The sequence below is a fragment of the Meles meles genome, chromosome 16 (genome assembly GCF_922984935.1).
Source record: "Meles meles chromosome 16, mMelMel3.1 paternal haplotype, whole genome shotgun sequence".
In the NCBI taxonomy this organism is placed as follows: Eukaryota; Metazoa; Chordata; class Mammalia; order Carnivora; family Mustelidae; genus Meles; species Meles meles.
The window spans coordinates 27281844-27297095 of record NC_060081.1 but is presented as its reverse complement, the minus strand read 5'-3'; the positions used below and the strand labels follow the sequence as shown (position 1 = coordinate 27297095).

The 15252-nt window shown below is 41.3% G+C and overlaps 1 protein-coding gene across 5 annotated transcripts in view; it reads right to left on the bottom strand.

The window, feature by feature from the left end:
- Positions 1-15252, bottom strand: part of VWA3B (von Willebrand factor A domain containing 3B) — a 225073-nt gene that overhangs the window by 39303 nt on the left and 170518 nt on the right. For all 5 annotated transcript variants that reach the window (XR_006815228.1, XM_045980137.1, XM_045980138.1 and 2 more), the window contains one exon: positions 11177-11381. Coding sequence is in view for 4 of the 5 variants with exons in the window: in XM_045980137.1 (XP_045836093.1) it covers positions 11177-11381 (205 nt within the window). In the remaining variant the exon portion in view is untranslated. The remainder of the gene's footprint in view (positions 1-11176; positions 11382-15252) is intronic.

Sequence of the window (15252 nt, the reverse complement as noted above, 5' to 3'; positions counted from 1 at the left end):
CCCATAGAACAACACAGGGTTGAAGATTGGATAAAACGACAGGACCCATTCATATGTTGTCTACAAGAGACCCATTTTGAACCTAAAGATATACCCAGACTGAAAGTGAAGGGATGGAGAAGCATCTTTCATGCCAATGGGTCTCAAAAGAAGGTCGGGGGTAGCAATTCTCATATCAGATAAATTAGATTTTAAACTAAAGACTGTAGTCAGAGATACAGAAGGACACTACATAATTCTTAAAGGGACTATCCACCAAGATGATCTAACAATTGTAAATATCTACGCCCCCAATATGGGAGCAGCCAATTACATAAGAAAACTACTAATCAAGATAAAGAGTCATATTGATATGAATACATTAATAGTAGGAGATCTGAACATACCTCTATCAGTAATAGAAAGATCATCCAAGCAGAAAATCAATAAAGAAATAAGAGCATTGAATGACACATTGGACCAGATGGACCTCATAGACATATACAGAACATTCCACCCTAAAACAACAGAATACTCATTCTTCTCAAGTGCACATGGAATCTTCTCCAGAATAGACCACATACTCGGTCACAAAGTGGAGCTCAACCGATACCAAAAGACTGACATTATTCCCTGCATATTCTCAGATCACAATGCTTTGAAACTGGAGCTCAATCACAAGGAAAAGTTTGGAAGGAACTCAAACACCTGGAAGCTAAAGACCACCTTGCTTAAGAATGCTTGGATCAACCAGGAGATCAAAGATGAACTTAAACAATTCATGGAAACCAATGAGAATGAAGACACTTCGGTCCAAAACCTATGGGATATAGCAAAGGCAGTTCTAAGGAGGAAATACATAGCCATCCAAGCCTCCCTCAAAAAAATGGAAAAATCCAGAATACACCAGCTGTCTCTACACCTTAAAGAACTGAGAATCAACAACAAATCAAACCAACTCCACACGCAAGAAGGGAAACAATCAAGATTAGAGCAGAGATCAATGAGGTAGAAACCAGAGATACAGTAGAACGTATCAATGAAACTAGAAGCTGGTTTTTTGAAAGAATCAATAAGATCGATAAACCATTGGCCACACTAATCCAAAAGAAAAGAGAGAAAGCCCAAATTAATAAAATTATGAATGAAAAGGGAGAGATCACAACTAACACCAAGGAAATAGAAACAATCATCAGAAATTACCAACAGTTATATGCCAATAAGCTAAGCAACCTAGATGAAATGGATGCATTCCTGGAAAACTATAAACTCCCAAAATTGAACCAGGAAGAAATTGACAACCTGAATAGACCGATATCTAGTAACGAGATTGAAGCAGTGATCAAAAACCTCCCGAAAAACAAGAGCCCAGGACCTGACCGATTCCCTGGGGAATTCTACCAAACTTTCAAAGAAGAAATAACACCAATTCTCCTGAAGCTGTTCCAAAAAATTGAAGCAGAAGGAAAACTTCCAGACTCTTTTTATGAAGCCAGCATTACCCTGATCCCCAAACCAGGCAAAGATCCTACCAAAAAGGAGAATTTCAGACCAATATCACTGATGAATATGGATGCAAAGATTCTCAACAAGATCCTAGCAAACAGGATCCAGCAGCACATTAAAAAGATTATCCACCATGACCAGGTGGGATTCATCCCTGGGTTACAAGGATGGTTCAACATTCACAAATCAATCAATGTGATAGAACAAATCAATAAGAGAAGAGAGAAGAACCACATGGTCCTCTCAATTGATGCAGAAAAAGCATTTGACAAAATCCAGCATCCGTTCCTGATGAAAACGCTTCAAAGTATAGGGATAGAGGGAACATTCCTGAACTTCATAAAATCTACCTATGAAAGACCCACAACAAATATCATCCTCAATGGGATAAAGCTTGCAGCCTTCCTGTTAGGTCAGGAACACGACAAGGATGCCCCCTCTCACCACTCTTGTTCAACATAGTATTAGAAGTCCTAGCAATGGCAATCAGACAACAAAGAGAAATAAAAGGTATCCAAATTGGCAATGAAGAAGTCAAACTCTCTCTCTTCGCAGATAACATGATTCTTTATATGGAAAACCCCAAAGATTCCACCCCCAAACTACTAGAACTCATACAGCAATTCAGTAACGTGGCAGGATACAAAGTCAATGTACAGAAATCAGTGGCTTTCTTATACACTAACAACGAAAATACAGAAAGGGAAATTAGAGAATCAATTCCATACTATAGCATCAAGAACCATAAGATACCTGGGAATAAACCTAACCAAAGAGGTAAAGGATCTGTATTCGAGGAACTACAGAACACTCATGAAAGAAATTGAAGAAGACACAAAAAGACTGAAGACCATTCCATGCTCTTGGATCGGAAGAATAAACATTGTTAAAATGTCTATACCGCCTAGAGCAATCTATATTTTTAATGCCATTCCGATAAAAATTCCACCGATATTTTTCAAAGAGCTGGAGCAAATAATCCTAAAATTTGTATGGAATCAGAAGAGACCCCAAGACCCCGTTAAGGAAATGTTGAAAAACAAAAACAAAACTGGCGGCATCACGTTACCTGATTTCAAGCTTTACTACAAAGCTGTGATCACCAAGACAGTGTGGTACTGGCATAAAAACAGACACACAGACCAGTGGAACAGAGTAGAGAACCCAGATATGGACCCTCAACTCTATGGTCAAATAATCTTCGACAAAACAGGAAAAAATATACAATGGAAAAAAGACAGTCTCTTCAATAAATGGTGCTGGGAAAACTGGACAGCGATATGTAGAAGAATGAAACTGGACCATTCTCTTACACCGTACACAAAGATAAACTCGAAATGGATAAAAGACCTCAATGTGAGACAGGAATCTATCAGAATCCTAGAGGAAAACATAGGCAGTAACCTCTTCGATATCAGCCACAGCAACTTCTTTCAAGATATGTCTCCAAAGGCCAAGGAAACAAAAGCAAAAATGAACTTTTGGGACTTCATCAAGATCAAAAGCTTCTGCACAGCAAAGGAAACAGTCAACAAAACAAAAAGGCAACCCACGGAATGGGAGAAGATATTTGCAAATGACAGTACAGACAAAAGGTTGATATCCAGGATCTATAAAGAACTCCTCAAACTCAACACATACAAAACAGATAATCATATCAAAAAATGGGCAGAAGATCTGAACAGACACTTCTCCAATGAAGACATACAAATGGCTATCAGACACATGAAAAAATGCTCATCATCACTAGCCATCAGGGAGATTCAAATTAAAACCACACTGAGATATCACCTGACACCAGTTAGAATGGCCAAAATTAGCAAGAGAGGAAACAACACGTGTTGGAGAGGATGTGAAGAAAGGGGAACCCTCTTCCACTGTTGGTGGGAATGCAAGTTGGTGCAGCCACTTTGGAGAACAGTGTGGAGATTCCTCAAGAAATTAAGAATAGAACTTCCCTATGACCCTGCAATTGAACTACTGGGTATTTACCCCAAAGATACAGATGTAGTGAAAAGAAGGGCCATCTGTACCCCAATGTTTATAGCAGCAATGGTCACGGTCTCCAAACTATGGAAAGAACCAAGATGCCCTTCAAAGGATGAATGGATAAGGAATATGTGGTCCATATATGCGGATGGAGTATTATGCCTCCATCAGAAAGGATGAATACCCAACTTTTGTAGGAACATGGACAGGACTGGAAGAGATTATGCTGAGTGAAATAAGTCAAGCAGAGAGAGTCAAGTATCATATGGTTTCACTTATTTGTGGAGCATAACAAAGAACATGGAGGACATGGGGAAATGGAGAGGAGAAGGGAGTTGAGGGAAATTGGAAGGGGAGATGAACCATGAGAGACTATGGACTCTGAAAAACAACCTGAGGGTTTTGAAGGGGCGGGGGGTGACAGGTTGGGGAACCAGGTGGTGGGTAATAGGGAGGGCACGTATTGCATGGAGCACTGGGTGTGGTACAAAAAACAATGAATACTGTCACGCTGAAAAGAAATTTTTAAAAAAGTGAAAAAAAAAACAAACAAACACCAGTGTTCATTGCATCAGTTGCCTCCTTAATGCCCATCACCCAATTATCCCTACCTCCTCACCCCCCTACTCCAGCATCCCTCAATTTATCTCCTAGACTTCAGCATCTCTTATGGTTTGCCTCCCTCTTAATTTTCTTCTTTATTTTTCCTTCCCTTCCCCTATTTTGTCTGTTTTGTTTCTTAAATTCCATGTATGAGTGAAATCATATGGTATTGGTCCTTGTCTGACTTATTTTTCAAAGAAATCTATGGAGGACAAGAGTCAGAAGGGCTAGAGAGTGAAAACAAAAATGCTAGCAATAAATAAGGCAACATATTTCTAGGTTTAGGTGTTATGAGAGTAGTTGCATGCCAGTCTCCGTGAGGAAGTCAGATGGGCAATAATATTGGCAGTGGGGATGCTGTCTCCTGGGTAATTTGATTTTGCCTTGTTTCCAAAATTCAGAGAATCCAATTCATTTCCTCGTCAGATTTAGTTACCAGATGATGTAGAACAGGATCCAAAATGGTGTCACCCTCCTTTCATTTATTATTTAATTTCAAGGTCATGCTTTCAGTTTTGCATTGGTGGAGACAGTGAAGTTACTAAATGTTTGATGCTTTAAGATTTTCCATGCATTTCTACAACTTAACTCAAACTAGTGTTTGGCTACAAATCTTATTTTGAAACTACTACTAAATATTTTTTTCTGCCCCAAATCATTGAACTGCTGACACCCAGAAGCCCCAACATGCTTCTCTGCCCATGTTTTGTCTTTAAGACCAACTAAAGTTTGTGATGGTATAATCAAGATAAGACTTATAGTGTAATGTATGGTTTGACCTTTCCTTTCTCTAGGATACCTAAATATAAGACCAGAACATTTGCAAACTGTCACTGTAAATAATTCAATTCCCTTTAAAACCTTGGTGAAAAGGATAGGGCCAGCCTGGAGAATTTGCTGACCATCACTATCTCTGTCCTCATTTAGATTTAGAGGGGTGTCCTCTACCCTGAGAAAACCTAGGATCTGCATCCCTTTTTAAAAATGGGTTCTGAAAAGAGAATGAGGAGATCTTATAGGAAAATGTGTATCATGAGTGGCCAACTCCTGCCCAGCCATGGAGTGACCAACTTGCGTAAATGAGTTGGAGGGCTCCATGTGCTTCCCTTCCCAGAGCATTTGCATTTTAACATGAGGTAAACCATCACGCCGAAGGAGTGAAGCTTTAAGAGGAATTTCCTGCCTCAGCCCTGCCCTTCTGAGGAGGAAGCTAAGCCCTCTTGCAAGGCCTCTCAGGGATGCAGCAGGTCAGCCCTGGGGCCCGCAGGGACTAAGGCTACTGCACTTGAATCCAAGACTTACGGGAAGTACTATGGCCAGGCAGACACATAGAGAGAATTATTAGCCCCTGTGAGGAGTCTTGGACACCCAGACTTGTTTTCAAATGCAAAGGGAGGTCAGGGAGGGCTTTACTAGAGTTGTGTTCTTCCTCTTCCTCAGGGAGTAGTGTAATTCTAGAAAACACAGCAGGAGAAACAAACATCCCCAGAACTTGGATGCCTGTTTTCACTTCCCTCCCCTGAGGGTTGCTTCCGGAGCAGGTCACCGACTGGCTGAGCTGCCTGGCTCTAACACTCTTCCCAGTCTGCGGTTCTTGCGCAGTGTGTGTGGCTCCTTAAGCAGCACAGGAAACCAGTCACAGGATGAAGCCCTCAACCACAAAACAATTCCCCGCTCCCCAATACAGGGCCATGCTGGGCTATGGAGTTAACTACTCGGAAAGGAAAATCTCCAGTAAATGTTAATCAGTAGCAACTCAAAGGGCTTTTGTAAGGAAAAAAATGAATTTTCTTTTCTTCTTCTCCTCCTTCTCCCCCTTCCCTTTCTTTTTCTTTCTTTGGCGGTGGCAAAGGAACCTAATATATATGCATTAGATGCTGCATAAAATTAATTCCCAAGTAAAGAGCAACTTGTTAACATCTTATCAGGGACTATTTCTTCATTGCTCTTTCAGGAAAAACATCAAAGAGAAACATTTGAAATGTTTTAAATAGTTAAATCTGAAAATTACCACAGCCTTGTAAGCTGTAATTCAGATGCTAGAGACTCAGTTCTCTGCATGTTGCTACTCCAGAGACAAACGAGAGTCGTAGACCACACCCACTTCTGTGTCACTGCCTGGAGTGTGGACCACAACCAGCTATCTACTATATATAGATACATATCTCAGTCAAGGCTACAGAACAAAAATAAGTGCTGGGTCTTTAAGAAAACTTTTCAACACATCTCTGTGCTGGTTACTCTGGTCCACCCATCTGCCTCCAAATCCATTCTGCCCTGTGCTGCTCCATGCCCCAGGCAGCTGACCTCCATGGGTGACATCACCTGATTTATTTCTCTTGCTGCCCAGCTTCTGGACAGGGTGAGCCAATGGCAGGCAGGAGGTCTGAGGGTAGCAGCAAGAGAAAAGACTGGGGTATTTGTTCCATGCTCCTTCCCTGCCCTTTGTCTCTCTAAAACTACCTCCACTCCTGCTAGTAGACTTAGCTCTCACGGGGCTCCAGGAGCATCATTTCCTTCCACCCTTTCAAGTCTAGGAGTGATGAGAACTTACTGCTCTTCCTAGTCATTGGGGGTTCCAAATCCCACTGGCTGCCTTAGACCTACGTCCACCTCTATGAACACTCCCTTCATTAACATTTCTTCACTTGAATTGACTTAACGGGATTCTATTTCCTGCCTGGATCCTACTGATAAGCCCTCCACACTCAGTTCTCCTCCAGATGGGGAGGTCAATGACCATTCCTAAACCTGCTGAGGGTAGAATTTATGCCTATGAGAAAAAAACCTAGTGGCAGGACAATGCTGAGGTCTGCCCAGCTAAAACCTCCAGCAGGGAGGGTTGTCTTCAGCTTCAGAATGAAAAGACCATCTGGCAGTGATTTCTGTCACCTCAGGGATTCCCTAAAGCTGATACCCACCTTCCTACTCCTGAATATCAGGATCCTAGACAGAAAACTTTTTAGATAATATTTCAAGTTGATGGGAGTTTCTTTTCCCTTCTTTCAGTTCCCTCCATTGACTGGTATTCCTGAGTGAGATTCTCTCCTTTAAGACCCCAGCTAACTGGGACACAATCATGAGGCTGGCAGCACTCTCCCTTCAGCACCCTCTCCTGTCCCATCAGTGCACCTTGCTCTGACACTTCAGCCCCACTGGGCCACATCTCCTAACATCTTCCCTCAAGAACCCATCTGGGGTCTCTTTTCCACGCACTAAGTTACCTCCACGGTACTGGTCTGAATGTACATGTGCCATTCTTTCTGTGACGGCAACATCACTGATGCCCAACACAGACTTGTTAATTCTCCACCCTCACATCAGGAGATCTTATGTGCTGCTGAAGGACAATTCACAGTCACCAGAAAGTCAGTCTTCCTGCCAGACTCCAGTATCAGCAGAACAGACTCAAGTGTTCCTAGTGGAATGAGGAAGGCTGACTAGTTGTAAAGGGTTATTGTGGGAGGCCTCTCTCCTCGCTTTAAAGAGGAAATATTAAGAACTGTAAAATGCAAGAATGACAACAGGTCTAACGATTATTTGGGAGCAAAGATAACAGCTCTACTTATTCTGACTCCATTTTATACAACTCAAAGAAATTTCTCTCTAAATCTTTCCAACCAACTTTCTCCTATACAGTATCAAAGTCATTGTTTTTCCAACAATGTTTTCCAATCCAAATGGTCTCTCACCTTCCCTCATTATCCCTGTTTCACCTCACCCAGCCTGTTTCTATGTCTTCCCCAGCACTATTTCTCCTGGATAGTTTTTCACAGAGTGGAGCACTCAATACACCATTCCTAAAGACCATGGATTCTAGATTCTTACCAGGCACAACTTGGAGACATAACCATGGGTGGCCAGCTGTGTGGACACATTTCCAAGAACCCTTTTAGGATTGCTTATAGATGCTTCACAAGATTTTCTGCCTCCAAATTTTCCAAGGCAGTCAAGGTTATAAATGTGGAGAGCCTATTGGGTCTTTCTGGGCCTGGGTCCTAAGGATGTGGAAAATAATCCTTACATAGTAAGGAAATATTGTAGGATAGCATGGCTGGGCTGACTGACCAGGGTCCTAGGGAGAACCATGGAAGGTTAATTACAAGTCAGATGCCCAGTGGTGATTTCCACCATAGCACAGCTCTGATTGGCCAATGATGGTGAAGTTTGCAGTCATGGTAATAGAGGGGTGTGAGGAGAGGGAGTTTTCAAGCGGAATTTACAATTTCTGACTTCAGATTCTTCCTTTCATTATGTGGTCAGTGAGTCAAGCACCTATGTCTGGGGATACCACAAAGCTAGTTGGTTATGGAAATAGGGTAAGCAATTCTCAGTCAAGCACAGAATGTGACCATGGTGGGCAGAGCAGGAGGGATGATGGTTCTCCCCTCAGGTTTGATCAAGGGGCCAGCAAAAGACTGAAGTCAAAGCAACACCGACACATGAAGCCTCTTCTCCACACATCTGATCCTCACCAACAGAAAAACCACAAAGCTCTCAAACCCAGGAATCAGTGGGGTGACTACGTATCAAAGAACCAAAGACATCCAGACTCCATAACACACTGTGGTGTGGACCAAGTGTGCCAAAGTGACCAGTGGCCACTCCCTTCTGACTGTGTATGGTCATTACCAATTGGATCTCCATTCCTAACAAACTTTGATCACCTTTTGCTACATGTTATCAATAAACTCTAGCAGGTCTTAATAATTAACAGATGGTTTCTTGAGCTCCTATTTACTATCATTAATCAAAACCTTTGGCCTTTGCCAAAAGAAGTTATAATCAGACAATATTTATATACAAATCAGTAAAAATGACTTTCATCTGTGATGAATTTTCACCCCAGGGTCTCACAAGCCCTTGCAGTCTTGCGCTTTGGTCCTAACCAGTATTTTTCACAACAGGAGATAGAGACCTATTAGTGGGCCACTGAAGTCAAACCAGTGGGGCATGGCAGAAATAGAATTAAAATATCTCATAATACATCATACATGGTGAGGAGAAGTATCATTTTAAGAAAATAATATACAGGGGCACCTGGGTGGCTCAGTGGGTTAAAGCCTCTGCCTTCGGCTCAGGTCATGATTCCAGGGTCCTGGGATCAAAGCGAGCCTACTTCCCTTCCTCTCTCTCTGCCTGCCTCTCTGCCTACTTGTGATCTCTGTCTGTCAAATAAATAATAAATAAACTCTTAAAAAAAAAAGAAAAGAAAAGAATATACAAAATATCCCATTGCTGAGGGCCATGTCCAGAGTAGAAAGAACTCTGAAGATAAGATGTCAAGTATGAGCCCCTTCCTCCACACACACACAATTCATTACCTGTGTTTAACTGTCCTGGGCACGTGGATGCTTCCCAGAACAGTGGGCGCTTTGTAAACCTGGTGTGGGGACAGGGCAGAGAAGGAAGAGCCTTAGCCCCTGACCATGAAGGGGGCAGCAGTGGACCCATCAATATACCATTACACACACTAAATGCCTTCTCTCGCTCCGGCTTGTGCCTCAAGTTTCTCACTCTCTATCTCCCTTCCTTCCCTCTGAAGATCTTGAAACCAAATCTTCACTTCCTATACTTACTTTCTTCAGGTCTACCCACTTCTCCACCCACTGCAAATTGGCTTCTGCCCCCACAATTCTACTGAAATCACTCTCCGTAAGATCACTAATAATCTTCTTGCCAACTCAAATGGCTTGGAGACATCCTTCTGTATGACTTTTCAAAACTCCTCAGTAAAAACTCAAGAATGGCTATAACAACAGCGGGTACTAATGCTGAGTGCATTGACTGCTGAGTGCTGACAGCTGCGCACCCTGAGCATACCATGCGCTTTATCTTACAATCACAAGAACACCATTCAAAAAGATACACACAACTCTAGGTTTATTACAGTATTACTTATAATAGCCAAGATACAGAAGCAATCCAAATGTCCACTGATAGATGAATGGATAAAGAAGATGTGGTACACACACACACACACACACACACACACACACACACACACACAGGAATATTACTTGGCCATAAAAACGAATGAAATTTTGCCATCTGTGACAACCTGGATGGACCAAGAGGGTACTATGTTAACTGAAATGAGTCAGACAGTATGATTTCACTTGTATGTGAAATATAAAAAAACAACAAGTGAACAAACAAAAAGAAGTGGAAACAGACCCATAAATACAGAGGACAAACTGGTGGTTGCCAAGGAGGTGGGGGTGGGGGATGGGCACAATGGGTGAAGGGGAGTGGGAGGTACAGGGTTCCAGTTAGGGACTGAATGAGTCCAGAGATGAAACGTACAGCACAGAGAATACACGGTACACTAGACTACACTACTGTAATGGCACTGTAATAGTGTCCGTGGTGACAGACGCTAGCTACACTGTGGTGAGCACAGGGAATGTATCAAGTTGTCCAAGCACTATGTTGGTACACTTGAAGCTTATGTGACATCATGTATCATCTATACTGTCATTAAAGAAAAAGAGCAGATTATGAAATGGTTATGGAGATTCTGTTTCTATGTAAAAATTTACTCAAGGAGGAAAAAAAAAGCTTTTAAAAGTAAGTGATCCAAACGGGTAATAATAAGGCAGTCAGATTATAAGATTTTTTTTTGAAAAGTATGTTTGGTTAATAATTTCTAACATTTATGGGGAGGTATTTCGAGATGAAGCACTGTAAAAAGTCATTTTACTCTCATAATAACACTATGAGGCAGATATTAGTAATATTCCTATTTTACAAATTAAAAAAACCCTTAGATTTAGAGAGATGGAATAAGTGGCCAGGATAACATAGGGATTGGGGTTTGGCTCATATCAAAGCCGAGGCCTTCGAGCACTACATTATACTTCTGTTTAGTTTTGTTTTTTAATTAAAAGTATATTATTTAAAAAAGAAGGCCATAGTAAAACTAAATAGCAATTCTTCTCTGTTGAAAAGACATCTGGATGCTTTTACTGGGTTGGCTCTAACTCTTAGAAATCCACGTGGAGGGGACTGGGAGAGGGAGAAGGAAGGCCTGCGCAGGGATGGCAATGACATGGGACAGGAAGGAGGGAGGACATGTAGACACCTCCATGGCACCCACCTCTCCTTGTGACTTGCTCACATGATTCTCCTTCTTGGCAGCCTCCTGGAGTTCCATGGCCTGCTGGATATACATTTTCCCGGCTAGGATTTCATTCTCCAGCATCGACAGTTCCTTCAAAGAAATGGGCCAATTCAACCGTTCCAATGCCCTATTTAAAGCTGTCTTGTTTTCCAAGTATCGCATGGGCTTATATGCATCTAACCTAAAAAGATAAAAAAGGAGGACAAAAAAACGAAGAAAGTGATCACAATAGAAAAAACATGGGAAGATGATTTTTCAGTAAAGCCAGCCCTGAGAGCCATCTCTGAGACAGATGTCAGGTATCAGGCTGACAGAAACACAGGTTCTGGTTCATCAGGACTGTGGTAGCTTACATGAGTGAAAAATAATCATCTCTGTGAATTATGGTAGACATTCTTTCCTATTACCTGATTTGATTATCTGATTTTGAAGAAGTTCAATATACAAAGCTTTTTTTTTTTTTCTTCATTTTTTTGGGCATATTTGGAACCCATTCATTTCTCCTAGGCCTAACATTTGGCAGGAACAAAAATGAGCTTCAGAGAGATTTCACACACTATGTCCAGCAGTAACTTTGGGAAACAGAGCAAACCAAAGGGAAGGGAAGCAAAACAAAAGCCAAATATTTGCTTCAGTGCAGTAATTCACCAGCTCAAGCTCCTCTCCTCCTTTATAAGCTAAATAGGCCTAAGCTTTCTGGCTTCCTTGTTTTGGTACACAAAGAACAGAAAGCAAACTTTCTATGGGCTGATGAACCCAGGCTGTGAGACTCCAGGGGAAGTCAGTGTCGTGTGGCCCAGGTCTTGGATACTACTTCCAGTCCAACTACTGCTATATCAGACACTCCCGGTGGAGGAGAGAAAGCAAGGGAAGAAGAGGGAGAAAGGCAGGAGGACAGGAGGACAGGAGGAAGAAAGAGATGGGGAGAAAGAAGAGGGCATTTCATAATTATTCTCTCACTGCTAAAAGTGTCACTTCCTTTAGATTTAGGGCATTAGAAGAGTACAGTGCAAACCCAACACAACCACAGGACTCAATCCACAAGCAAACCTGTCAGATAACAGCAAAAATTCATACTAAAAAATCTAAATTGGAATGAGGTCAGCAAGATGGTAGACTAAGAAACGCCAGGCTCACGTTCTTCCCTAGAGGATAATAACTCATCAACATATGGACAAAATTTACTTTCTGAGAATTCCCTGTTAAGAGGTCACAGCACTCCAGATGAACACAAAGCCAAGAAGAATAGTGGATTAAAGTGAATAGAAAAGGCTGTTGCATTTTGCCTGGACTACTCCCCCTGTTTCCCTGGCATAGTGCAGTGCAATTTAGGAGAAAATTCCTAAGTTGTGGCTTCCCCCTTGGAAGGAAAAGAAAAGAGGAGCATGCATCCAACATTCTGGCTTTTTGTTGAGAGACTGGCTTCCATATCATGTGGCTCAGAGCACTGATGGGAATGGTGATATACTCTGGATACCATGTTAGGGATAGCTAATAAAAAGAGTTCCACGGCTTGTTACAGCACCAGAGAAGCTGCAATACCAAAATCAGACACCAGGGGGAGCAAGAGATTATGGGCTCCTGAGAAGGAAGTGGGGCAAACCCCTTTAACTGAGAAATTACACACACAAACCTGGAGAAAGCACCCAGAAAAGCTTGGAAAGATCCTCAGAATCTCTAGCCCAGACGACATAACTTTTTCTTTTTTCTTTTTTTTTAAATAAATCTCCACTAAAGATTCTAAGGCACACAAAAAAACAAGGAGGGGCGCCTGGGTGGCTCAGTGGGTTAAAGCCTTTGCCTTCGGCTCAGGTCATGATCCCGGGGTCCTGGGATCGAGTCCCGCATCGGGCTCTCTGCTCAGCGGGGAGCCTGCTTCCTCCTCTCTCTCTGCCTGCCTCTGCCTAGTTGTGATTTCTCTCTGTCAAATAAATAAAATAAAACAAAAAACAAAAAACAAAAAAAAAAAAACCCAAGGAAAGGTGCCCAATCAAAGGAACAAAGTAAGTCTCCAGAAACCTTTCCTAAAGAAATGGGAAATCTCTAAATGACCTGACAAAGAACTCAAAATAACTGTCCTAAGGATTTTCAGTGAGCTCAAAGAGAACACAGATAACTACATAAAATCAGGAAAACGTCGCATGAACAAAACAGTATCAATAAAAATACAGAAACTATGAAAAAGAACCAAACAAATTCTGGATAAGAATATAATAACTATGGTGATGGGTATTATGGAGGACACGTATTGCATGGAGCACTGGGTGTGGTGCATAAACAATGAATTCTGGAACACTGAAAAGAAATTAAAAAAAATAAAAAAATTTTTAAAAAGAATATAATAACTATAGGGGTGCCTGATGGCTCAGTGGGTTAAGCCTCTGACTTTGGCTTGGGTCGTGATCTCGGGGTCATGGGATTAAGCCCCGCATCGGGCTCTCTGCTTAGCAGGGAGCCTGCTTCCCCACCCACCCTGCCTGCCTCTCTGCCTACTTGTGATCTCTATCAAATAAATAAATAATATCTTAAAAAAAGAATATAATAACTATGAAATGAAAAATTTACCAGAGAAGTTTAAAAGCAGACTTGCCACACTGTGGAAAGAACCAAGATGCCTTCAACAGATGAATGGATAAAGAAGATATGGTCCACATATACAATGGAATATTATGCCTCCATCAGAAAGGATGAATACCCAACGTTTGTACCAACATGAAAAGGACTGGAGGAGATTATGGTGAGTGAAATAAGCAGAGAAAGTCAATTATCATATGGTTTCACTTACTTGTGGAGCATAAAGAATAACATGGAGGACATTAGGAAATGAAAAGGAAAAGTGAGTTGGGGTAAATCAGAGGAGGAGGCAAAGCATAAGAGACTAAGGACTCTGAGAAACAAACTGAGGGTTTTGGAATGGAGGGGGTGGGGGGACAGTGAGCCTGGTTGTAGGTATTAGGAGGGTACGTATTGCATGGAGCACTGGGTGTGGTGCATAAACAATGAATCTTGGAACACTGAAAAAAAAAAAGCAGACTTGCTCAAGCAGAAGGAAAAAATCAGCAAATTTATTACACTTTAAGTCATAAATTGTTCCAAGAGACAAAGAAGGACATTACATAATGATAAAAGGGTCAATCCACAAGGAAGATACGACAATTATAAATATATACAACCCAATGTCAGAGCTCCAAAATATAAGACACAAACACTGACAAAAATGAAGAGTGAAAAATAAAAGTAGGAGACTTCTATGCCCATTTTCAACTATTGATAGAACAACCAGACAGCTAGTCAATAAGGAAAGAGTACTAGAAAAATACATAAGGTAACTGGACCTAACAGATGTACACAGAACACACCATCAGCCAACAGCAGGATACATATTCCTTATATGTACACATAAAACATTCCCTGGGACAGATCACATGTTAGGCCATAAAACAAGTGTTAAAGTTTTCAAAAAAATCATTAAAAAAAAATCTTCTCTAATCACAATGGGACAAAATTAGAAATCAATAGCCAATGGAAAACTAGAAAATCCAGAAACATATGGAAATTAAACACCATACTCTTAAACAGCCAACAGGTCAAAGAAGAAATAATAAGGGAGATTAGAAGATATCACGGGAGGGTGCCTGCGTAGTTCAGTGGGTTAAGCCTCTACCTTTGGCTCAGGTCATGATCTCAAGGTCCTGGGATCAAGTCCTGCATTGGGCTCTCTGCTCAGCGCAGAGCCTGCTTCCCCCTCTCTCTTTCTCTACCTGCCTCTCTGCCTACTTGTGATCTCTCTGTCAAATAAGTAAATAAAATCTTTAAAAAATATATCATGGGAAAATGAAAGCACAAAATTAAAAAATGTATGATATACTGTAAAAGCAGTACTAAGAGAAAAATGTGTTAAAAACGCTTACATCAAAAAAGAAGAATGATCACAAATCAATAACCTAACTGTATACCTGAAGGAACTGGAAAGAAGAACTAAATCCAAAGTTAGTAGAAAGGAAAGGAAATAATAAAGATAAGAGCAGAAATAAGTAAAATACAGTACAGAA